The 27,724-nt window shown below is 39.0% G+C and overlaps 1 protein-coding gene across 5 annotated transcripts in view; it reads left to right on the top strand.

Moving 5' to 3' along the window:
• Positions 1 to 27,724, top strand: part of LOC113075386 (protein diaphanous homolog 2-like) — a 335,815-nt gene that overhangs the window by 269,132 nt on the left and 38,959 nt on the right. For all 5 annotated transcript variants that reach the window (XM_026248089.1, XM_026248086.1, XM_026248087.1 and 2 more), the window contains one exon: positions 15,950 to 16,074. In XM_026248089.1, coding sequence (XP_026103874.1) covers positions 15,950 to 16,074 — 125 coding nt within the window. The remainder of the gene's footprint in view (positions 1 to 15,949; positions 16,075 to 27,724) is intronic.

The following is a 27,724-nucleotide window of genomic DNA, read 5'->3' as shown; positions in this document are numbered from 1 at the left end:
ACTGAATATATGTATATTATAGTATATGTACAGTATCAAGATTCAACAATATATGATGATCTCTTTCTCAATAAATGCCCACATGGCCATAATTGCTAGAACAGTTACCTATTGACACATCTTACCCCACTCCAATTTATGAAGCAGACTTTTTGAGCAGATTATGTACATGATTCACCAACTTATTTCGCACCAGGACAAGTTTATTATATTTAGATGTGACCTTTCCCTATACATTTAGGTGATTTGCATTTTATTTTCCTCCTTGTTTTGTTCCGTGATATGGAACGGCGCAGTGTGATCCATATTCAAATATATTAAAATGAGTAGCAGTGTGTTTGCATGTGAAATTAAGAAACAGAGTTGGGGTTCAAAGCCTGGTCCTGTGCATGCTGATAAGTAAGGGGAGGGCCAGTCTCAGCAGGAAGCCTTGTTCTACTTTGCAAATGAAGTGGGAAAGGGCAAAAAAAATAAAATAATAATAGCATGATGACCATGGCACGGTTTTGTGCAATGAGCAGCCAGGCATCACTTTGTGACTTTGATACGCGTCTCCGAGCAACAGGTTGAATGCTATAATCAGAAATATCAGGAATGTAAGTCCTGCTATGAAATTTTAATTGCATTGTCATGTGAAGCCTTGTCTTCTCAAAGTTAGGAGAACAGAGACAGACAGAAAGAGCGAGATGGGGAAAGAGAGAGAGAATCGATTGTTGCTGGCTAAATTGATGCTGCGTTTGTCTGCGAGCTCACAGCAGATAAAGCGAGGGCTGCTGTGTTTGTCTTCAGGTGGCCTTTTCTACGTGTGCCACATTGCCATTTTGATGTGTTAAGTTATAATGGGTGTCTGCCATTCTCTGCTAGAGCTGCCAAAAAAATCTCAGGAGGAGGGGATTAGGTGTTGGTGCTGCTATGGCTCTGCTCCCATCCACCCTGTCCTCCTTTCAGACTTATTTCTCTTAGTCACCTAAGGCCAGCATGTTAAAGCAGAGGAGCGGAGGAGGTCAGCCATCACTCTTCAAGTAAACACATCGGGAGAGCAAAGGATTCCATGTCCTTCCCTGTTTAAGGGTGTAGTTCACCCAATAATAAAAAAACTTGTTATTATTTACTCTCCCTCATGTCGCTCCAAACCTGCATACTTTTCTATTTATTTATTTTCTATTTATTTCTATACTTTTTTATTTAGTGAGAGTGTGCATCCTACAGTGTTTATAGTGAAATCGGCCACAAATCTTCAAAAAGAACAAACACAGAGCCTAAATTGGCTTCATATTTGAAATATTTATATTTGTTTCTCATTTGATTCACTTAAATGCATGTGTGCAGACTGTAAAATATATTTAGGAGCATTTATGCGAATAAAACAAGTAAAATATTTTAAATGTTGAAATTGTAAAGTATATTTAAACGGTAAAACGAACGTCTTTATCATTTTAAGAGGTAATTCTTATCATTGATTGAATTACATAATTATGATAAAAAGTTTCAAATTTCATTGCGCCCCTAAAGTTCTTTAATGCATTTCTAAATATTTCAACTTAAGTGTCGAGGCCTAAAACACCAGTAATTAATTAAAACATTGTTCCCCCTCACAATCAGCTATCATATGGCTTCAGTTGTATGAAGCAGTTTTTGTGATACTTATATGGTGTTTAAGTCCCTTTTAGAGTTTGACAGAGTGTTGTATAGACAAGAACCCTGTGAATATTCTTCAGTTCTTCAAGCACACGAGGATGAGTGAATAATGACAGACTTTTATTTTTGGATGAATTATTCCTTTACCGTCTTCAGAGGTCCACCAGACTGTGAAATAGACCACGATTGTCTCTCTTCACATGCTATGAGAAGACATGTTCAGAAGGTTTAGTGAACCTTAATCCGATTGTTTCATAAACGGCAATAACAAAGTGTTACGCACATATCTTAAACTTTCTTTTAAATAATCGTAAGTGAAGTCCTTTTAATGAGTCACATACAGCTTTCTTATTGATTGTCTCTCTCTAAAGAAAGAATTGCCAGAAAGTGCAGACATTATTTCATGACTTATTGATGCGTTAAAAGGCAGCAAGCTAATAACACTCTCGGTTCGCTCGCCTCTCTCTCTTTTTTGTATCTTCTACTTAGCATTAGGGTACTATTAAGCTTTAAAGATGGGGTATGCAAGAAGAAAGCCTTATGGACATGCAGCTTGTGCTGTTAGTTATCTGGTTATGCCAAGAGTCACAGAGCTCCTTAGGTAATGGCTATTTAATTGAGTCGAAACATAGAAGCCACCTAGAGACGCCAAGACTTTAGAAAGGCAAACACTACTCCACCCCATAGCCATTTGGCTGAGAAGGCTTGGAATGGGTGTTACAACAAACAGCTCACAGGTTCATTGTGTTTTTGACTAAATGTCTCATTTTCTATTCAGAAAATGAGAGATTCTACAATATCGATCTATTTATTTAAGGTGGTAATGCAGTTTAAGATGTTCAAAAGGATGTTTTCACTATGTAGTATCAGTGTTTGTCAGATGTAGAATGTTAAAGATGTAGTTTAAAAGAACAGCTAATCAAAAAACCATCACAGCCTTACATATATACAACATAGTCAAAAACATTTACTTCAATATTACATTTGTAAACTTTAAGTGTGCTGATGCTGACACAGCTGGTTTTCAAGGATGTATTTCTTTAAGTTTCGAGAGAAATTATTCAGATCTACAAACAAATTTAGACTGTGTGGGAGTTGATTCCACTGTTTAATTGTTTTAAATGAGAAGGCTGTGACCTTCCTATAGATACTATTTCTGCCTTTAAATTTTACCAGCGAATATGTTATACCTGGATAAATGGAAAATAGAAATATAAAAACAATATGCACTCTTAATTTGTTTATTATACTATTGTGAATATCAGATAAAATGAAATAATGCGTGGTCTGACTTTTCAGTTTGCTTCTCATCTGTAGGGATTCTGCCAGTCAGAAAATAAATAAATAAATAGAAAGAAATAAAAAGGAGGCAGTTAATTCATCTCCCTGCTTGAAAGTGTCATAAAAACGCAGATGAATTTAAGGATTGCTTGAGGTAGAGAGCGAGCAAGTGACAGTGTCTTCTTTATAGCTCTGCAATTTAATCCTCGAGGCTATGCATCTGCTGGGTGCAAAACAAAAAGCAAATGGGCAATCCAATCTCCAATCAATACAAGGCACTTTCCCTTTTAAACACATCATGAATATACACTTACTTGTACATGTGTTTGCCATGCAGATGTCACGGTTAATGACGTCTGCACGCGACCACGCTAAATGAAGACAGAGCTTGCAGGTGTGGGAATTGATCTGACCTTTTTCATTGGTGGCGGGATATAAATCACTTTGTATGGACTTGATTACGCTGTTAAGGGGGGACACCGGGTATCCTAATTTCAGTAGTAATGTTGGGCCTCAGTACCAACACTAGCAGAAGGTCAAACACTGTGAGAACAATCTATTTTAATAGACACCGGAGTTGGCAGCATTGCCAGGAATGGTGTGTGCACGGTTTCCCCCGTGTCGATTTAACTGACAGCATAGAGTTGATCTAAAAGAGCTGTTTGCAGCCTGGTGCTTCACTATGAAAGTGCATATGGAGTGGCCTCTTCAACTTGCTTAAATTCCTTGGAAGACTCAAAATCTTTGCGCATCATAGATACCGAGCGCTCAATGAAAACGGACTTGCGCCGCTCAGTGCAAATGGATTTCTTGCAGATCAGTCAGATTCACAGTCTCTTCAGTCTCTAGTGCTTTAGATTTAAAATAGGCTATTTTAATCATCTTCTAGTTTCATCTTGCCTTAATTTCTCAAAGAACCACTGTACCATTTCTAGAAGAACTCTCACAGAGATGCTTAAACCATCTGCATGTCATGTTCTCACTAAGGGCCCGTTTTGCTGGTGTTTTAAGATCACAAGACTGTGAGTGAAGATGCTGTCTGTGATTCACTTTGGTTTATCATCAGCGTGAGCTGCAGGGGGGCTGTGAATCAGCGGCGTGTCGATAGCTGCATTCAGACCACAAAGCAGACAGAGTTGACTGCACTCTCCGTTTAATTTTAGATTAGAGTCAGACGGCCTTTACCCCACTCACCCACAAAAGTAGAGAGTCTGAATGGGGCCCACTAATGTCCTTGAAGCTGCCTTAAATTGCACTTCCATCGCAGCTCTTTTGCTTTTGCACATGAGCTGTATCACCGGTGGTGTGCGTGGAGAGATATCCCCTCCTTAATGGCGCACCTCTCCAGCTCTCCAGCATGGCTCCTTGGCCTGTGCAGACAGTCAATCAAGACTGCAGACTGCCTCACACCTCCGATGAATAGATCATTTTCATTTCCAATCCACCATTAATCAAGCTAGAGTCGCAGCAATCAGCAGGCCTTAGCACAGGCCAGACTGCAGTGCATGTGGCACCGCACGGAGATGCATTGGGACTGGATAGTGAATAGGCACGCAAAGTGCAAAGGCACGACTGTAATTTCTCTCCCCAGTACCTCCAGGGCTGCGAGTCTCAGAGCTCCCCATGTAGAGAAAGAATGGTCAGAGGCAGCAATTGGCGTCGTTTCATGAGAAAAAAAAAGTCATGAAACACGAAGCCAACTATTTTTGAAGCAAAACAACTTAGCATTCCACTGCCTATCTGTCTGTCCTGCATTACTGAATGCACACTGTTACTTATATAGAGGAGTTTGTATATAGAAAATGTATTAAAGAAACAACATTTCATTGTTATTATATTTCAATAACCAGATTCATTCATTTTCATCCTTGAGTCAGAATTTAGGTATGAGGTTAATATTATTGCTGCACAGTGATAAACAGGTGTCATATTGTGTATTTTACTATGACTGGAGCGCTGTTTCAAAATTCAAGACCAGAAGGATCTGTTTAATAATATCTAATAGTTAGTCTAATTTACCATGTATGGTGCTTTTGATAATAACAGTCATAATTTGTTAATGGTCAGCTTTGATGATGCATCCACTTGCATGTGTTTTTGGGGCTCTTTCATTCATCTAAAAATAACTCTTGGGTTTCACCCAGCCCTGTATCCAGAACAAAGCCAGTGTGACCGATCATCTAAAAGCCTCTTTCCAAATGTACAAAAGTCATCATTACAAAGCATTATTGATTATCTATGGCGGTCATTTATGCAGCGAGAGCACTAGAGGCTGTGTATTTTCAATGCCTTGCATTTATTTGAATTAACTGTGTAGATGAACTGAGGCATTATTCAGCCTTAAATCAAAGCTAGGATGTGGTCTATGAGGTCGGGTGTGTCTTTACAGTGTATTGTTTCACATAATGTGCGATCCATGAAACGGCTCAAATCAGCTGTGCACTTACACTTCCAAGCCAAAAAAAAGTTTGTTTCCTGAAGCTGATTAGAATGTAATTCATATATGAATATCTGTAGTGTTTCTTTCGACCAAAAAGGAAACTATCAGTTAACTTCCTATTAAATGTGCCCAAAGAAGGGCAGATGTGCTCTCTCAGGTCATGATGTTTCTAACAGAGGGAGCTGTTGAGCTAAAAATAAGAGCAGTGACAAAATTGCTGCTGATAATCATGCACAATAAGTTCACAATATACACACATACGCATGAAAATGATATTTTTTAAGCAAACGACAGTTTGAAACATTCCAAATTGTATGCCATCCCTCTGCATGTTTTGTCTTCATTTCTAAAACATTCTTAAAAAAGAATATCTAAATAAGACCTTTATATTTGTGTAATGCTGAAAAATTGTTTAAGAACATTAACAATTTTTTAGCGACTGATTCTGGCAATTACTAGCCGCCTCCCCCCACCCCCAAAAATCCAAAGGTGTTTAACTAGGTTCAGTGTGAATGTCACAGAAATTTCTATTTTATTCATGGACTTGCCTTCCTGCATTGCATCATCGAAACTGTCCACATGCTTATCATCCTAACAAACAGAGCTGAAGCTTTTCTCTGCACTGAAATGTGACTCAGCTGATGGAATGTGCCCATTTAAGACCTGTTGCATGCACCATGTGATAGCAAATGACTTTGAAGCGGTGAATGAGTGTGAAGACACAAGTCAAACCTCTAACATTCTCTCACCTAGAGCCGTTTTAGTTAGCCTCTGGTTCTTTCTCATGTATCCCAGTGCACTTTGCTCCTGTACTGCAGTGAAAGAATTCCCTTACGAGATATTACTGTACCATGGTATTCGTTAGCCTGAGTTTGAGAGGTGATATTAAACAGTAAGTTGATGTTCAAACATTGATGGATGTGTCTGCCCTCCTTGCTCTGTCTGTATCAGACTTTATGAATACTGATCCACAATTCCCCTCAAATAAGCTAATCTGTGAACTAACTCCCACTCTACAATTTCTGCGACAATTTCAAACTCTCACATTCTTACCTCCCCTTAAGATTCAAAGATGTAATTTCCTTTGTACATTAGAGATGTAGAGAGACAAATATAAAGTGATTGAAGAATGAATAATAGTTTAGTATTGTGTGTTGGGTTCTGATTTTTTCATAAGAATCTATTTGTCTCTTGTTCTACTGTGTGTGTGTACATCCAAGTGAAAGATATAACACCAACATGTCACAAATATTAAATAAATGATAATAAAGAATTAAAACAGAATCAATGAGTTGGAAAAATTATCATCTAAAAATGACTTTCACCTTCAAAAATCACCTTCTGAATGATGCACAAAGCCTATTGACTTTCAACTGATCAGCTGTGGTCATTTTGATTAGCTCAGCATAACAAGAGCTTTCTTGGAGCATTTCTGTTCTTGGTAGTTCAACTGAAGCAAACAATCAACTATGGCTTTCAAGGCACTGACAATAGATCTCCAGGATAAAGTTGTGGACAGGCACTAGGCAAAAGTTGGATACAAAAACATTTCAAAGGCTTTATCAATTCCTAGAAGCATGGTTAAGTCTATTATTAAGTAGTGGAAGGCATTTGGAACAATACATACCCTCCCTGGATCGGGACGTTGCTCCAAACTGGATGAAAGAGCCAGGAGGAAACTGCTCAGAGAGGCGACCAAGAGGACTACAGCTACTCTGAAGCATCTGCAGGAATTTATCTCAAAGAGTGGTCATTGTGTGCATGTGACAGCTATGCAACAATTTCACCACAGATGTGGCTTGTATGGGAAGGCTGCAGTAAAAAAAAAAAAAAAAAAAAAAAAAATACACTTTTTCAAGAAAGGCCACATGCAGTCAAAAGTGAGACTTGCCAAAACGCACCTTGAAGATTCTGAGGCAGATTAGACTTAAATTGAATTATTTGGCCATGAAATTATACATCTGGTGGAGATCCAATACAGCTCACCATCCAAATAACACCATTCCTACAGTAAAGCATGGAGGTGGTGATATCATGTTATTGTATGTTTCTCTGCAGCAGGGACTGGAGCTTTTCAGGATAGAAGGAAAAATGAATGGGGCAAAATACAAAATTCTTGAGGAAAATCTGCTGCCCTCTGCCAGAAAGTTGTTGATTGGAAGAAGGTTAACCTTCCAACATGACAATGACAAAAAACATACAGCAAAACTGATCCCACAGCGGTTAAAGAAGAAAAAGTTGAATGTCCTTGCATGGCCTAGTCAGAGCCTAGACTTACACCCCACTGAAAATCTGTGGAATGACTTGAAGTTTGCAGACCGCAAACGCTCACCATCAAATTGAACTGAACTTGAGCGGTTTTGCAAAGAAGAGTGGGCCACTATGGCAAAGTCTAGATGTGCAAAGTTAGTAGAGACACATCCCAACAGACTAAAGACTGTAAAGCAAAAGATGGTTCAACAAAATACTGACACAAGTGGGTGATCCTCTTTCCATCTCAGTGATTCTGTTATTTTTATTTATTTACTTTATTTCTCCTGACATGTTGGTGTTATATCTTTCACTTGGATGTTATAAGTTTCACTGAGTAAATGAAGCTGGGTAAAACAAAAACTGTCCATCTTCATTTCAGGCTGCAAAGCAAACACAATGTCTGTCTATATATATATAGTCACTCTGTATTTTCAGTCTAACCCAGCTCTTTCCAGACTCTCAAGATGTGTCTTACACTTCCTTCAGAGCTTAGTATGCTAGTGCTTAGCATGCTTAGTAGGGGCACTATCACACAAGGGCATGTTGGTAGTGAAGCAGTGGAGGACAAAGGTGTGTGTTTACCTATAAATATCCCCCAGCTCCACAATCTGGTCACCGGTATTCATAACATATAAACATAGCCCACCCACACCCTTTACCCACTGCACCTGCACAGCCCAGACTTCCCTCAGTGTCCCCTGAGGCCCCTGGCCGACAGACCCTGCTCAAGGTGTATTTCTTTATCAGTGGCTCGTTCCTTTCTATTTACCCTCTGTGAATCTCTGGAGCTACTCAGGTAGTTGTTTATTTGGGCTGTCTTGAGCCAGGCGACCAATGTGACTGGTATCACTCGCACCTCGTTAGACAGTTTAGCGATTCTGCCCTGTGGCGTGTTGTAAAAGAACTACAAGTCACGAATGTGTGTAACTTACAAGGTTTTTGGCCTTTTTTCTTTTCTAGAGGGCAAAGATCGATAGGCCTGTGCACCGTTCTTTACTGCTTGCTCTCTGTACGTCTTTCCCTTTTTCCCTGTGCGAGTCTGATTTCTTCCCCGCTCCCAAGGAATTGTCAGCACCTTGGGTTGATGTCTATACTTTCTCATATATCAAAATGCATTATAATTGGCTCCATTTGTGTGTCTCTCTGAGTTGGTGCGTCAGCTATCTGTTGTCAAAGTGGCTGCCAAAAGCAATATGTTTTGTAAAGTGTATGAGTGCAATTCCATATGTGTTGTATATAGCTATCTGCCCCCTATATATATATATTTCTTCCACATTTTATCTTTCATCTCTATTTGCAGTTTGAGCTAAGTAATTGAATCCAATCCAGGTCCTTTTAGAGCCTCAGTTGTGAAGGGATGTCACTGAACCAAGAAGCTTCTCACAATAGAGTGGCGTTATCGCCCGGCCAGCGCTGTTTACAGGATCCTAAGGGAAGCTGAGGAGAGAAAGAACACTTTTATTTCCAGCCTCACCGCTCCTGTATGGCAAATCCTCTCCTCCAAAATGGGCATCCATTAAGGAGAGCGGACAGAGGCTGACGATTCTCCATCACACGCTTGATGGCCAGCGGCCAGCATAGATAGACCTCACCAGTATTTGTATTTCATGAGGTGTGCTGTTGATGTGATGTGAATGATGCATTGCTCATCTCATTCCAAAGGGAAATGGGATTTGCTTATGGTTTTAGGGTTCTGCTGTTTGATCCTTTTTCTTAAAAATTTCAGATGTTAGAAGTAGTTTGCAATGAATCATGTTGGTGTGAGATTGTTTATATTTCACTAACAATGGATTCAGTGGTATTAGTGTCCCTCCTCATGGAGCCCTTGGTGTCTTTGTTTTATCCCTTTTTATTTACTTTTAACGATCCAGAAATATTTATATTTCATCAGCTGGGATCTCCTGTGGCTCATTTTGAAGCATATTTCAACCATATGGTTTATAAATACAAAAGCTCTCAAAATTATCAAATCAGTCAACAAAGTGAGGGATTTAATGTGAGGAAAACACATATTAAAATAATAAATGAAACAAACATAAAAGGATCCCCCCCCCCATCCGATTGGCATCAGCCTATTGATGGTGTCTAGTAATTATGTTCAGCACATTGAAATTAATTGATTTCTGCATAAGGTATACCCGTTTGGTTTCAGTATTTACTGATATTAATGTTTGCATTTATTATTATTACCCGTCTTCACCAGTAATATTTTTTTTTTTCACGTTTTTCTTTTGCTTCAAGAATAAATAAATAAATAAAATAAAAATTCAGCATTTAGTCATAAGATAGCAATTGCATCGCTTTGTCACGACAAGCATATCATCTTTATGCATTTTGATCTGAGCTCTTTTGTTCTACCTGAAAGGCCCTTGTGTAGAAATGTAGATATGCTTTTGTCTTTTTGTACTGCTAAAGTATATAAGCCAAGTATATGCAATAACTGTGCTGTCTGTTTCCTATTACCTTTACTCATTCTTAAGTGCCAAAGGAGTGCTGACAGATGCACCAATGTTTCCTAAACAAACTGAAAAGATTTCACTTTCAATTAATTAAATAGAAAAGCCACAAATTGCATCTCTCAGTTCAGTGCTTTACAAGTAGCTTGCTTGTTTAGAGGATATTATTGAATGTTAAGATCAACAATCCTCAAATGCGCTTCAGTGAGGATGTAGTGTTTTTAAGTACGTTTTAAAGTCTGACGTTTCTCGTCCGTTCATGGTTATCCAATGAGAGGCATGTTTTCGTTGTGAAGAGACATTATTGGAAGAACTACATTTTACCTTCTAAAGCTAATAAGGTAGAATTGGAGAGGGGATGCTTTGGGTATCTGTAACGTCTTTATTTTAAGGGTCTCTTGAGCCTCCAACTCATTACATACTAAATTAAAAGACGTAATATGGCTGTACCCTTTTCTGCTTCCTTCTCCGCATCAAACTTTATTTGTACAGGATGAATGCAGTGAACGCCAGTCTAATTGGAGTTTAATGAAAGTTTCCCCAATTTCCTGCCAATTATCGGTGTATATATGTCAAGTGATGGACCATAGCTTTCATGCATAGACCTCTTTAGGTACCTCATCATCTCTCTCTCTCTCTCTCGCTCACTCACACACTCTTCCTCTGAGTCTTGTTCATACACATTCACATTCATTTAATGGATGCATACTGATCGTTGGTCCATGCATTAACTCCGTTGTGTGATTAAAATCCTAGCGTGCAGGAAGATAAAGAAGCAATAATTCTATTGTAAACCACTTAATGGTTGTTCACGGGTGACCTTGTCTTTTGTTATATGCTTTGTTTGCCTTTGTCGATGTACTGTCGATTATTTAAATCTTAAACGCCTTATGCTACACCAGGGCATCCTACTCGGAAATAAATCTCAATTCGCATTGTATCATCCAGAGCATCGCAGCTACAGCAATGAGATATTGATACGCCTTATCCATAAATCTCACATGGAAATGGTGCCCTCCAACAAATGGCTGACAGTAACGCTGACACCTTGGCATTACAGCTGATGATTTGGTATTTTGCAAACTGCATCTTTCTTTCTTTTTTATGACAAGCGACGTTTGCTTCATGGCAGTTTATGGCGAGAGGAGACGGGAAGGGGCTTAATGAAATAGTCCTCGTCTGTCCCCTGGCTCTGAGAATGAATATCGCACAGAGCAAGCCCTAGCAGAAGGGCAGGACTCACAGGCACTAAACCCTGATTGTAAATCTTTAAGAAGCCAGCTAGCAAGGAGTTTGTCTTATTGTGTAATGTCATCACAATGGGCACTAATGCTGTCGAGTCCTTGATCTTTAAATTCACTCAAATCTCAGCTCATGCTGTGACCGTATTCGCATGCAGTTTGTATGTGATTTGAGATGAAGAAACACTTTTTTTGTGATACCGGTTTAGTTGAGTGAACCGACTGGCCTTGAAGAGACTATACATAGACTAAAAAAGAATAAAAAAATAAAAAGCACAGATGGAACACAAGAATGTGCCTTAAAGAGGGGGTGAAATGCTCGTTTTCACTCAATATCCTGTTAATCTTGAGTACCTATAGAGTAGTACTGCATCCTTCATAACTCAAAAAAGTCTTTAGTTTTATTATATTCATAAGAGAAAGATAGTCTGTACCGATTTTTCCCGGAAAAACACAACCGGCTGGAGGCATGACGTGTGGGCGGAGCTAAGAATCACGATCGTGAGTAAGCTTTTGCGTTGAGAGCGTTTGGAAGCTGTGACATTACCGTGAGGAAAAAAACATCCAAAACAAACCATGGCTAACAGTCAGATTCAGCGTATATTTATGATCCAGAGTCAGAATACAGAGGCTGAAATTTAACAAGAGCAGCATCATCAGCAACGACGTCTCTATGTGGCATGTACTGAAACTGTATATATTTGCTTAGCGGTTTTGAGTGCAGTTTGATGACAACATCCATGTTGTTTACTTGATGTGCTTACGCGCCGATAGCTAAGTTAACAACACAGAGATATTTGAAGCAGTTTTACTCACCGCATGCGGTTCCAACACACGATCGTGACCCTTTTTCGTTGGGACTGCATTATCCTTAAAAAATAAACTATGTGTAAATCCAGCGTCAAACTGGGCCTTGTTTGTAAAACAAGCATCTTCGAAATGCAGGGAAACAAACAAAATCACTTGCACAACTCCGCTGATGCTCTGTAAAAATAAACTCCATCCACTGGTCCCTTAATGCTGTTTTTTTTCTTGGGTAATCTGTGCAGGGTTGTCTTGCCCTTGCAACCAAAAACACACTTCTTTTGTGACTTTTCACGACGCTCTCGCTCTGATCAGTGAAGTCTGTTGTGCTCTCAGTGCTCTGCTATACGGGAGCGCGCGCTCTTCCGGCAGACGTGCCCTCAGGACCCATATAAGGAAATTCCGCTCCATCTAACGTCACACAGAGCCATACTCGAAAAAAAAACTTTCAGAAACTTGTGACAAACCGGAAGGAGTATTTTGGGAACAAAAATACTCCTTCAAATGTACAACTTAATTTTTGAAACTTTGTCCATGTTTAGCATGGGAATCCAACTCTTTAACAGTGTAAAAAAACTCAGTATGCATGAAATAGCATTTCACCCCCCCCCCCCCCCCCCCCTTTAAAGTGAACCTAGTGCAATAAAGTGAAAATTGTGTGCAGTTTGAATCTTTGGTAATGAAAAATAGCCAATAGCCTAAATATTTGTTAATCTGAGGAGGTGACGGATGTTCCAGGACACACTTTTAGTGGGTGTTATGGAATCACACAGACATCAGTCATTAGTTTAAATTGTTATGTCCCAGAAATTGTTTCTGTGAATAAGACACAGAATCTTTTTCAGGGTTATCTTTTCCCCCTCCCCTCCAGATCATGTGAAATGAGCATGTTCAAGTTATTAATGCGGCAGTACTGGCCCCCTGTAAACAGTGTTATTTCGTTGTTAATCTTACTAATGACATCCCAAAAGGATGCCTGTTTTATTCAGCTTGGGCTTCCAGCAGGGCTCTCTATTAAGAAGAGGAAAGCTGCTTCTGAGACAAATTCATTGCTGAAAAGCAGGAAACTGACCCATAACGAGCCCATACTTTCAGAGGAACATCAAAAGAAATATTAACATTTTACTCTTCTATTAATTTTCACGCACAGTGCCACACACTGTTGCCACTCCAACATTTTTTATAGCTATAATAACATTCAAAATCCTGATTGTACTGGACACCGTGGCATTATCCTATTTATTGTAGTAATTAAACTAAGCAATTAAATTCCTAAGTGCTCACATTGGGAAATGAAGTATCGGTTCATGGATTCTCTAGTTTGTGTGATCCTAAACTACTTTTGTGGTAAACAAGGAGTCTGCGCCAGACCCTAGAGAGCTTCCTAAAGTACATAGGGAGCTGCTTTCTAAGTCAGTATCCTAACAGGTATTAAGCCTCAGAAACGATTGATTCAGTCAAATGTTTTTAATCTTGACTGCATTTATTTGAAGAAACACATAATTCATTACTGTGACGTCAATGCTTGTCAATTTTGCCCGTTACCTCCAAAAGATACATGCTCGAGCTGAGAACTTTACCAGTTCCCTGGTGTGAAGGTTTCATCAGTGGCGAAGCTTGTGAGTCAGTTGCTGTTATTAGCTGAACTCAGAGCTGGCTTTTTCCTCACCCTTGCTCCTCCCATAATACCACGTCCAGAGAGGCACACACAGCGCTATCTTTCCTATCCATCTCCATCATTCTGTCTGCCCACAATTCTCTCGATCCCCCTCTATAAAAATCATGCCATCAGAGTATTTTAAACCAACATTGTTTAAGCTTTTAAAGCCATCCTGACAAGCGTGTAGCATCATTGAAAAAGTGTAAACTTGTACCCTTGCCCTCTTGCTCGATTTTCTCTCTGTTGATTCTGTGCTCTCACAAGACCTGTCCTCAGACAGAGTGTTAACCTCGGCTTTGTAAGCTTTGATTAGGGGACAGTAAATCCCCAGTTGTGGGTTTCCTCCAGCATGCTACTAATGACACAGTGTCTACCCTTTATACTGTTGTTAGTGCTTTGAGTAGATTTGTTGCTACTGCCCAATGTCCTCCTGTTTTGGTTTTATTGTCGAGTAGGAAAAGTTAAAGCAGATGTTATCAGCACTGACCTTGGGAAATAACAAGAGACTGAATCCTGGAGCTAGACTAATGAGAAAGAGAAACAACAACAACAACAACAACAAAAGAAAATAAGGAAATAAAAAGGAATAAAAAAATCTCTTAAGCTCACCAAAAAAAAAAAAAAAAAAAAAAAAAATATATATATATATATATATATATATATATATATATATATATATATATATATATATATATATATATATACAGCATTTATTTAAAATAGAAAAGTTTTGTAACATTATTACAAATAACTGTCTGTTCTGTCAGTTTTGATTATTTTTTTAATGCACCTTTGGTAAATAAGCATTTAATTTTCTTATTTGCCCCAAACAGTTGTGCAAACATTATCAGCTGTCTATATGTCATGTAGAGTGTATATACTGCTGACATTATTGTTTTAACTGATGATACTTTTGCACCCCTGCATTAGATATAATTCAATAATAAATATATGAGCTGGAATCTGCCCCTGGTATGCATACTTGTCCTCACAGCAACCCTCTTGAAGAGTGTTTGTCCAGTATAAGACCCGTACAAAGCCTTTCATGTCTCTGTGACCCTCTATGACCCTCTCAGACAGACATTCTTGTGTCCTGATCATTCGTAACCGTGTGTATCAAAACAGCTAAAGCCATACACCAATCACAAAACGGCCCACGATTGCGTCCACATCCCCACTGATCCCCCAAGACACTGCCGGCACTTTGAAGTCCAGACTTGAAAGAACTACAGTGAGTGCAGAGAGAGATAAAGAGCAGTAAACAGTGATTATGTGGAGATTAATGAAGCTGAACCCATGCTGACGCCACTCAGCCTCAGGACAGCAACTCCAGCATCACTTCAGTGCACCTGTCCACCTGAGCACACCTGCAAGATTTACGGCATAGGCCGGCCAATATATGCTTGAGTACACGGTGATAAGGAAAAATAAGACAGAAAATCCTTTTGAATAATTGGAAAGGGAGATTAAATGTATTAGTTAAACCTAAAGTGGTTGTTGGTTGTAAATCATCTGCATAGTCAAATTTATTTATGTCCTTTTTTTTTTTTTTTTTTTTTACATAAATGAAAATGCATGTGCTTTTATATATTTTATATATATATATATATATATATATATATATATACAATATCATCCAGACTCAAAGAATAATTAAAATATTTATGGTTTTATATTACATTAGATCTATTTAAATATGCATAGATCATTTCATGTGCACACTGCTTTATTATTATTATTATTATTGTTGTTATTATTATTATTATTATTATTATTATTATTATTATTATAATCCAACATACTTTATCAAAGCTTTAAATGACAGATAATTAAAACTGAAGTTGCATCACTTTTCCTGTATGTTTCATGCTTGATTATTTATCAATATTAAATGCTTTGCCTCAAGTAATAGTCACTGATCAGAGTCTCCAGAGTTTAAAAGTTGATATAGAAACCCTTTGACAGTAACTTGAGTGCAGTGTTTAACAGACTTCATATCCATATATTTCTGGATTTAATATGTTGCTTGTCAAGATGTTGAATTGTACTGTAAATAAGAGCACCGGAGTTCATTAAACAGTATGAATTAGACGGAACACAATGTCTTTCTTTGTACACAAACTAAGCAGCATAAGCATAACCCATTGTCTGTGTCTTTTCTATCTGCCTTTAACAGTATCTGCCCAGATCCTGAAAGCCAGCCTGGACACAATGGAACGGCATATTCAGAGGCTGGAGAACGACATCGAGAACTTCCCCAAGACTGAAGACAAGCAGGATAAGTTTGTTGAAAAAATGTCAATATCCTTTGAGTACACAATATCCTACTGTGTCCTGTGCTAAAACATTTAGGCTTCTGTGCAGGAATGGGGTGCTGAGGTCCTTCTCACAGTGAGCTATGAAAAATAATTAATAATTCTTAATCAACATTTTTGTTTTGTTTTTTCATTTTCTAACTACAAACATTTCAAGTTTTCTATTTTAATATATTTTAAAATGAAAATTTATTCCTATGAAGCCAAAGCTGAATTTACAGCTGCCAATATATCATTTCTCAGTTTCACATAATCCTTTAGAAATCATTCAGTTTATTTAATGCTCAGGAATCATTTCTTATTACTATAGAAATTAAAAGAAAAATCTATTTCTTTTTTATAATTTATAGTTTTATTGTAGTTTATAATATGTAAAAACAATTATAATTTTACAAATGTTATGCAAAATATATTTTATATATTTTGATTTTAATTTAATAATAAATAAAGCAAGACATATTAGGTTCATAAAACAAGAAAAAAAAGGGGAAAAAAATAAATCTGAAATCCCTGAAAACAAGGCTTATTTTCACACAGTTGGGTTTAAGTAAATGTATCTTGTTTTGCAGATGGTTAAATGTTATAACTGGAAAACAAGACAAAAATGCTGCATAGGCTTGGATAAGCTGTCTCGAAGTGAGATGTTTATCAGTGTTCTCCTCGTCTCTCAAGCTCTCCAAAGGGAGTTCAGCTTGGGAGCTATTTATACTGCACAACTTTCTCCCCATGGACTCTAATGGAAGTCTTCTTAGCCTTCTATACTTATAACCCCTTGCTGATTTCATCTGCTGACCAGCCACAGCCCCCTTCTCTCCAAATATCTGAGGGGCTATCCGCTCTCAAAGCACCTCTCCCATTTCTGTAACAGAAACACAAGAGATCGCTGCTCTCAAATTGAATTAGATGCCACAGCACAGTGAAGAAGTTAGACACTTGTTTGACTTTAACTTTCTGACATGTGAATGTTTATGCAAGCCAAAACGGATCTGCTGCAAAACGGTGCTGATTTAGGGAAAGTTGACTTTTGTGCTGGTTCTGAGCGGCGGCCTGATTTTTATATTCCCGCTGCGATTCTTGCCGTTCCTCAGCGGTGTTATTAACTACCAGTAAGAACCATTAATCAATGACTTATCAAGTCTGAGAGTCTTCCCATATGTTCCCCAAGCACAGGAAAGACAGCAGTTAACCTTATTTTAGCTCTTTGTTCACGAGCTTAACGCCGAGATTTATGGAGGCTTACGCAGCACTTTGGGTGGCATAAGAGTAATAGCCCCAGCACACATTAAAAATCTGCTCTGAGTCAAAGAGGGCTGCTTAGGTTTGTATGATTAAGAACAATGAGCTGCTCTCGCCTGCAGTGCGTCACAAAAACAAGCCAGAATTCCTCTGTGGCCTTAGTGACAGTATGGATTAGCAGGACTCGGGGAGGATTGGAACTTGAGTGAGGGGAAATGGAGATGCGTAGATCCACTGCGGCAGCGCCGGGGCCTTCTGCCGTCCCCGAGGGATTGTAAAACCAACCGGGCCCCGAGTGCAAACGCAGCTGCATCTCATTCCTGGCTCACCTGATCTTTCATCACAGCCGGCACGCAGCCGAAGCTGAATACAGTCACGTCCATTTGATGTTTTGAGAGAGTTTTTTAGTAGCTGAGAAAGAAAAAGCCAGGGAGAGAGCCGTGGCTGAAAGGGAACGGCTCCACCCTTATTGTGCACCAGTCGCGATTTGTTTTCAGAGGCATCGGAGCCCGGCTGTGGAGATGCTGACTGACAGCACGTTCTAACACAGCTGCGCCAGCTCTTTTGCGGATGACAGGGCAGACATTGTCACTGAGCTAAAAGAGGCCGAAAGCTGTTTTACTCGGCTATTGTGGACAGCAGGCTAGATGTTATAAAGGGAGTGATTGAATTTGTGAACGCGGAGGTGGTGTGTGTGTGTGTGTGTGCACGCGCTTTCTGCTAGATGCACTCCATTGCTCGCCATAGCAACAGGCTTCTTGCGCTCTCCATTATGAGTTTGACCTGGACGTGACCTTGACAAATGACTACGGTGTAGAGACACTGTTTTAGAGTCGTAGTGCGGGAAGTGTTTTAGAAACGTGCTTTTTAGCCTGCCGGTTAGGGGTTTGTTTAAACGGGGTGGGAAAGGAAATTAGCGTGAATGAGGAAAAGGACTGATGCTACCTTATTTAGTGTTTTCTTTGCCTGTAGATACTCTAAATCTAAATCACACTACTCCAGGTGGGCATAATCTACAGATTTATTCCTTTTTTATGAACTGTAGCCTTGAGATCCATGTGATTTAATCTACCCTGAAATCACACTATCCGTGTATTTTTTGTTTGTTGTTGTTGTTGTTTTATACTCTCTGCTGCCCCAGGGACCCAACACAATATGATTATGGCATTTCATATGCAGAACATTTGTTTCTTTTCAGTTTTCATGGCAGCTCAAACGGCAGATTTAGAGCCCTGCCAGCGAGATGGGAGGAGAGAATGAACTACTATGTACCAAATTTTATGAGATAAAAAGCCTTTAACTAGAGAGAGGCCATGTGAGAGCGGTAGAGTGATTTTGCCTACAGTAGGTAGGAGTCAACTGTTTTTGGATGTAATAATAGCGGTATACATTTCACACCCCTCTGAAACTGTAGAGGTGACATTTTGCAATATTAAAAAATCGCACCAAAATGGCGATATCACATTAGATTCACATTAAGGTGCTTAAGACTCTGGAACAAATATGCATTTATTAGCTTACCTGGCGATGCACCGTTGATAGATTGATCCATTAAATAGAAATGATTGTGGCAGCAAATCAATGCCAGTTTAAAAATGCACCGAACAAACTGTTGCGAGAGAGAAATAAACTCCTGATATGCATAAGGGTTAGTTTTTATAGTAAAATAAAGGGTTTATTACTGCCTGCTCAACATTCCCTCTTGCAATATGAACATGTATATGTATGAGCATGTCTGTCTAAAGTATTAGCTCAGATAGTAGTTGCAGATGTATTATGGGTATATGGAAGAATGAAATAGACTCCCACTGCCTTCTATACATTATTTAAACTATTATTAGTACTAAAGATCCCTGTGCATCACAATTCACGCTACCTGGTAATATTTAATGTTTTTCTTTTCTTCCTTTTTTTTTAGCTTTGGAGGATGTGTTGTTTGTATTGCTGGAATGTCCTCATAAATTCATTCAGAGTTAGGATTTACATAAATGCATTTCATACATACAAGATACACCAGCATACATTAAAGCCGTATAGTTATTACAGTCCGCTGCTTTAAACCGATCTAAATAAGTGGTGAAATGCTGGCAGAGTAGCTCATACGCACAGCTCTTATCAGTAGGAATGCTTTATTTTTTCCACCATTACTGTAATGTATGCAAATGACTGAGTAGGATGTTTGTTCAGCAGTTTAGTGATATCTATCTGTCAGAATTAATGGCACCCCACAAAAGCTTTTAAATGAACAAGCGTCCCCAGGAGGGCTGTAACTCAGCAGAGGGACAGTGCTGGCAGTGGCCTGCCTGGGGACCTGGCGTACTGGGAACTTAATGGAGAGCGAAAGGGTTGCAGCGGTGTTTGGCATTCACACTGAGTTTTGACAGATGAGGGGGTCTGTCTAATAGATCTCGCTCTGCTATAATTCAGTGTGCTGGTATTTAACTTAACCTTTGTTCTCTCTAGGGACTGAAAAACACCAATCAGCCGGCCAATTTCTCTCTCTGCCACCTCTCTAATAACAACGCGCATACATGGACAGAAAAGTTCCAATAAATACAGTGACACAGGAAAGGAAATTTTAAATATAGATAGTTCTGAATCTTAATTAGGTTTAGATAAGCTATGTTTAAAGTCATTAAATACTGATAAATGTATGCCTGTGACCATAATCATTTAGTCTTCAGTTAGGATAATCAACTATTTAATTATATAGTTGATTTCATTATACCTGTTATTTAAGGTAATTATTAATAATAAGTGCATGTCGAACACAGATATGTCATTGTGTTATAGGTGCCACAAGGAAACCAATCAAGCCACTTAAACTTATTGGTACATGGCTTCTCTTTATCTCTGGTAAAATATCTGTGTGACTTCATTAAAATATTTAAGATTTTTCATGAGATATTTCATGCTTTTATTTAAAATCATTGTTTTTTTATTTTTTTTATACAAGTATATGCATTTATGAAAATTAGGATGCATATATGTAGTTAATTCATTTAAATATTTATGGACAGCAGCTTTAATTATCAGAATTAATGTAATAGTCTAATACAGCTGTGTATAAATAATTAAAAATGTTGTTGTTTTCTTTAGTTTTTTTCCACATTTCTGCACGGCTATCCTTTCCACCGTAAACCATAAACAAGCCATAAACATACCATTTAGATGAGAGGGTGCAGTTTCTTTAAAGATTCCCTTAAGCTTTGGACTTTATTGTGGCTCTCTTTAAAATACCTATAAACAAATCATCTCTCGTAGCTCCAGAATACAATGCCTCGTTAGGCAGAGGAAATCACCCACTGAGGGAAGTGCTAGAGCAGTCAGACTGGTCATTTTATAAGCAAGGAGGAGCATGCATTCGGCAGACCTGGACTCATTGGCATAAACAATCATTCTTCGAGAGAGAAATATCTGAGGCCATTGTTCTATTGTGCACTGGGCATTTCTTTTTGAAAGGCTGTGGTTTCCATCTTGTCAGCCAGTGCTCAGCAGGTAACCCTAACACTTGATATACCCGGCATAGCACCTTTTACGCATTGTAGTATTCTGGCTCACATTCTCGCTATGTTTTAATACCTGCTGTGGAGAATGGAGATGCAGTAGCTTTAGGCAGCAATGTTTGATGGGTTGAGAGAAGCAGAAATACACAGAATGCTGTGGGAGAACATTTTGTCCACCCGATGTAAATCACAAGTCATATAGGGTTTCTTAGAAAGCTTGGCTTGTGCGACTTTCTTCACATCTGAGCATTACAGATTGCTCCCGAAGATCTAGGTAAGGAATCATCAGCGGCGATTATTATATTACCTCTGGGTACAAAGTCTCTAATGGATTGATGAAGATGTGTTTGCAGCAGCCTGCACAGTATTTCCAGCTCCTCTCTGTGAATATGCCTCTGCTAAGTCTCAAACCTCTGTTAATTATGGAATTAGGTCAGCGGAATGTAGTGGCATCCTGTGCTAGTTATGTTTACCTCACAATAACTCTCAGCATCTGCCTATACTTCTGGAGAAATTTGCTTGAAAAAAGAGTGAGTGCATCGCAATTTGCATCGCAGTTCTTTGATTAACTGACTCTGAACCGGACTGAAGTAAACAGATGATGAGATGATTCAGGCCATATCTTTGACTGACTTCCTTTCCATGGCCTTTTTGTTTATTCCGGTACTCTATTGTCTACAGGGGACGGCATTGTTTAACAACAGTGGCTAACTTTAATTTACCGCGTGTTGCAGGAGACATTAAGATTTTAATTAACCAATTCTAATTGGTCCTAAACAGAATAAACAAAAGTGCGACCAAATAATAATTGCAATTCCAGTAATGATAGTCATAAAGAAAGCAAAGGCCGGAGTCTGAGCACAAAACCAACTTGGCGCTCGCCTCTGTGATTATGTTGCCGGCGTGCACAGATTCGGGTTTATTGGGAAATGGCATCCAAACCATGTGTTTTGTGTGATAGGATTTTGCATATGCTAATGCACTTGATTGCCTTGATGTGTGGTTGGGTGGGGGAGTCTCAGAACGAACCAGAGAGGCTCGATAACGGCCTCTTCAAATCCCATCCTCAAATGCTTCCGTCATTCAGCCCGGCCCTCCGCGCTTTGGGAGGAGGCTGCGTTTGTAAAGCCATGATTAGAAGGGTATTTAATGGAACATCAGTGCCACTGGTGCAGAATGATGCTGATTGTTAAAGTGCTGTTTTGCTTTGGCCAATCGTGGTATTATTGGCGTGTTAAATTGATTGAATTGACATTTGGGAGTGTGTTTTCTAAGGATAAGTCTAGCAGAAACTGGAACCATTGGGTGGGGGAGGAATAATAATAATACCAATATACCGTCAGTTTTCCTAGGAAGACTTTTCGTTTTGCAGTTGAGTATATCTCCCATTTGCCTCTTTTAGATATTTGTACTGTGTATTCTTTGCAAGACAACAGACTCCCAGTAGTGGCTGGGTATGGTACTCATTTACCAAACGACAGCTACATTTACTCCCACTGAGGCCCCGTCTTCATCAGACCCTCAGATAGTTCATCTTCCTCGATCATATAACATTCCCTAAAGCACAGCCAAACAGTTGAAATCATCCGCTCTGTACTTTGGCTGTCGTCACACACAACCGTTTGTCTGAGCTTTGCCCTCCAGAGACACATATCAGCTCTGTACTTTCCTCTAATGAAAATGACACTTTGAAAGAGACTGACCATATTTCTGCTATCGTATTTCATAAATCAAATTTTCGTGATTCCCTGACCTGATTTTTCATAGTTGTTCGGTCTCAGTCAGTCATGGAAACGTCCCTATGCGAGTTATCATTATGCGTGCAAATTCTCTGGAAATTCCACAATCAGGGTCTCATTAGGAGGGGGGAAAACTAGGGTGATTTGGCAGGTCCATTGAGCCAGAGCTCAGGGCTGACATGGCCACTAAGACTGAGGCTGAAAGGCATACTACTCCCAGGGTGGAGATGAAAGCCATTGGTCGTCTCTCTCTATCTATCTCTCCTTCATTCCTTCATTTCCAGAAAATAGAAAGTAGAGGGAGTCTGTGTAGATTTACATGTGAAGCACTGCCCAATTCCATCCGAAAGGTGGTGATCAGTAATAGGCTACATTCCATTTCATGCTTGGCATATTAGGTGTAGGGCAAGATGACAAGGAATATATAAAGGCCGATCCCACTGAAGGGCTCTCAAAGTGGCATGTGGTCGCCACATGCTCCTGAAGAAATGTATTTTCTGAGTCATAGATGATAGGATTTGCCGCTGTATCTTCTTTCAGTCCATCGGTTTTTGAATTATACTTCATATCTGCTACATTCCCAATGTCAGAATTCACATCTCCTGGAACATGATTAATCAAAAAACACATTTAGCCTGATGGCAGTATGACTTCACACATCAAATATGGAATCTGAGCCTGTCATATTAGTCTCTAAATGGCAGTCATGTTTTATATAAAAATGTGTCCTTTATAGTGTTCTATCTGGGTCATTTGGTTCTGTTCTCATTTCTGTCATTAGTCCTGTAATACCAATTAAATGGCCAGTTAAATGCCTCAATAAGTGAGCGACACACATTCAGTGTACATCTGACTCTATATTCTTTGCTGTCATGCTAATTGTGGCTCTGTCATCTTGTGTTTACAGTAAACTCCCTGCAGGCAAGTCAGTTCACTCAGCAGCCATCTTGGTAATGCCTCCGGGCAGCTGTTTTCTCTATAGGGTAATAGGAATGCAACTGCAGCTCCTGTTTACTAGGGTTGGGCAAAATTAAGAATTGAAAGATTGCCTACCTTTCATTTTGTGAGTTTGACTTGAATTTTGTTGGAAGTTGAAATTGCACTCTATGATATTATATTATTATTGACTTTGTTATTCTAGTACATTTGTATCATTCTGTGTATTGAATTAGTTATTATTATTTTATATTTTGTCAGCCATCAAGTGCACCCCTCCAAATTATCATTTAAATTTAAATTAATATTTATTCTACTCTCAGGTTGATTTAACTCTCAGGTTAATTGTATTACTCTCAGGTTGATTTCTACTCTCAGGTTAATTGCAATTGTGCATCAGGTTTACCACATCAATTAAAATTCAGGAACTTAAAAGGCGTTTTTTTTTCTTGATTGAAATATGGAATCTGTTTGTCAGTATTTTAGTAACAGCATTTCGAACCCATTCGAATTTCTTCCCATTCAGTTCGCCCTGTCTCCAGATCATTTCTCTGATTTATAATGACATCAGGTTTCCCTGTTCTCCCTGAGGGATTAAGAAACAGTCCTAGAATGGTACACCACCATCCTGAACTTTTGTTACTTAGAGAGAACGAAAAGTAGTATATCTAGTTAGCATACTTGAATGCACTCAATCTGAGAGGGAGGTAGACAAAGAGGGAGCTACAGAGAGCGTGTCCCTGTTGTCTTGAGGGCTTTGGCGAGGATCCACAGAGAGCACTCATCCTCTGGAACTTTCTGCTTTTGCTCCAGTCTGTACTTCATTATAACCCCTGAAGACTCTGGCTTAATGCCGGGTAATAGGCGCAGAGCTTCTTCTGCTCATTTGTCATGGGCCCGTGGGTTTGATGCAAAGCACTCAGCACTTGTTGCTCCGTGTTAATTCCACTGTAGACACTGACTCGCTCTTCTGTGCTTTTTCAACTCACCCGCCGTCATGGCTTGTAATTTCACTTTCATTTGATGTTTTAATGGAAATCCCAGCCACTCGCCACTGAATTGCACCATTGTCGCGAAATTACTTTATCAAATGAAATTTGGAATGTAAAAGAGAGAAGAAACGTACTGTTGTGTTATTCGCTTCTAAAGAAACCTCTGTTTGCGTATGTATTTCTTTTAGAACAAGGCGGCATGCAGGAGAATCAGAGCTGTGCATTGGGCATGTTTTATGGAAGGATTGTGTTTTCGGAAACAACAAAGATAAACATGGCCTCGGAGAGCCTCCAATGTGCAAACCACTCTTTATTTCTGTCTGCAAAAATGATTGTTATCTTCATATCTCAGCAGAAATGACTGTAAGGCACTTATATAACAACTGATGCCTCAGTGATTTCTTAAATGGAAAGTTGAAGTGTACTTAGTCCGCACTGAAGATATACGGTGTTGGATGGTTGCCGATTATTTAACAAATTTTCACCACTGCTACTATTTATTGTCCTTTAGTGCAAATAAGAAGTACAAGGCTGAATAGAAAGCACCCTGGGGTGTGGGGTGATGAAAAGGCCCTATGTATCATTAATGGACCTTCCGTGTCACCAGATCAGGGTAAGACCAAAATATACACACCACCAAGCGGATGGGGGTCATGCTTGTAACAGTAGCTTGATATTTGTATCATTTAAGTGGTTAGAACAAAAGCCATCACAGATGTTATGTGAGTTTTGACTTACTAGTCATCTGGAGAGTAGCGTCCTGGAGATGTTGTCCGACAGGAGTTCCGCTCCGAATCTGCTGGGGTGCAAGCCTTTATCACGAAAAAGATGCAGAGGTTATTGCCTAGGGACTGGCTCACATCTTTTACTGCTGGTGCCCCAAGGGTATGTGGTCTCCCGGCAACTGGAGTAAAGGAGGCCTGGGAACATTGCATCCTGGGTGCACAGGGCCTGTTCAGAGAAACACACTGAGATGCTGGGAGTGTTAACATTGTGCCGTAAACTTATCTCGGACTCGTGAGCATCAGCCCGGGATGTTTCCAGTGCAGCTCTCCATTCTCGCAGCTGGGCCTGCTTCACCAATAAACCGTGGATCTGCTTTTCCACAGCCTCTAGCTCAAGCTGCACAGAGTGTTCGTGCCTGCACACAAAAGTAGACACATATTTGCCATTAGAGCAAGGAACTGAGTAAAAACAATGATAATGTGTATGAATAGAGTGTAAGCAATGTAAGATTAGCAGCAACCACGCTGGCAAACCTAATGGGCTTTTAGCTAGTAGCGGCTTCGGGAAATTAAAATACAACTAGTGATAGCTAGGCACTCTGATTGTTTTTGTTGTAGAATATGATGATATTTCCACATGTTATATAAACAAAAATGATGGGGTATAAAAGTTTACTTGATGGCGCTCCAAACTCAAACCACGTAGCAGCTTAGAAGCACTTTCGTTCAGTGTGTTTATATATGTGTGTTTGTGTAAATATATATATATATTTATATATATATATAGTAGAAAGATCAGATGTAGCAAGTAGTAAATCGCACCTCAAGGCTGTGATGTAACTGAACCCTATTGGCTATTGGAAACAATAAACAGAAAAAAGAAATGATCCTTTGAAAATGTCTTATCGAAACGTCCTATTTCAATATCAAATCACAATCAACACTACTCTCATCAAGCAATGTCCTGGGGTCTTTAATGTCTAAACATTTTCACTTAATGCCTAATGACTTCCTTGAAAGAACAGCATACAATTTGACGTACATCTCTCCTCTATTAGATTTAGCCCCAAAGCATTTCCGTCCTGCTCCCTGTCTGTTCATATATGTGAACTCAGATGTGCCATTAGCCTGATATATCAACTGCATTCGCCTGTTATGAACCAATTAGCGGGTTCATTATGTAAATACAGCCTGCTAATTATCTTGTGCGTTCAAATTAATTATGATGTATAATGTCAGCATAAGCATGAAGTCCAGCCCAGGTGAGCACTCTTGAATCTCAGCAAAAAGGCGAAATGAAGTGTACGGTGGACCTGCGATCCATTCTTAGCCGTGTCCTGATGTGGATCAGCAGATCTGGTAGCTGATAGAGGAGTACAGCGAGGAGACTTCTAATTAAAATTAATTTCTGACAGACTGGCACACTTACAGTTACAAACTGCAATCTGATGTTAATCAACAGGGGTTTCTTCATTAATTGACAAAATTAGCCTCATCAATCACACAGAGGGGGGCGGTGGGGTTGTTCAGAGCTGCTGTGTCTTGTCACTGCATGCTTGTGTTCTGAAATCTCTGAGAAATGAGTCATTTTTGTTTTATGACGATGCCATGATATTGCAAAACCAGTGTTGGATCTTTGTGTTCAGTGAAGACGAAAACAAAAAACCTCTCTGTTCAACATTTGTGTTGTGTTCGTGAAATGCTTTTATCAGGTGCTTTCACCCAACAATGTGTGAGGCCTTTTTTGCCTCATTAAAAATAAGCCCAAACACAACAAATTGCCCTCAGTGAAAAGTGAGTGCATATTAAGAAATACACACAGCCTTCCCTGAGCGTTCAGCACAGTTCACTTCTTTGGATGTCTCAGGCGTCTTTCACACTGTTTAGCATTCTATTTATAGTCCTGACCCTGTAGACGTACCCAGATGCAAACAGCATCCTCTTGAGTGCTTTCTCGCACATTTCTCTGAATCTGAGGGAAATAATGAATGCTGTGGGTCTCAATATTACACATCTGCAATCTCCCTTTATGCTCTTCAAATGGTCTGTTGTGCTCTCTGCACATTAATGTTGGTATTATAATTGTCAGTTTCTCAGTTAAGTCCCATAGGAAGAAGGTGGGATCTTTTTGACACCTATATATATATATATATATATATATATATATATATATATATGTATATGTATATATATGTATATATATGTGTGTGTGTGTGTGTTTGATCATTAAATATAAATACAAACTAAGCAGAAATGATAACTGAATAATATATCTTTCCTTCTGTTATTTAGAATTATATAATATATATATATATATATATATATATATATATATATATATATATATATATATATATTTTTTTTTTTTTATATTTATTATATTATTATAATTATTTATTATTATTATTAGCCTTAATGCACTGTAAGTCGCTTTGGATATAAGCGTCTGCTTAATGCATACATTTAAATTAATTTTTTTTTTAAATCAAATGCTTTAAAAGA

Source organism: Carassius auratus, unplaced genomic scaffold (assembly GCF_003368295.1).
Source record: "Carassius auratus strain Wakin unplaced genomic scaffold, ASM336829v1 scaf_tig00017026, whole genome shotgun sequence".
Taxonomy (NCBI): Eukaryota; Metazoa; Chordata; class Actinopteri; order Cypriniformes; family Cyprinidae; genus Carassius; species Carassius auratus.
The sequence above is the reverse complement of the archived record's forward strand: the minus strand, read 5'-3'. Positions and strand labels throughout refer to the sequence as shown.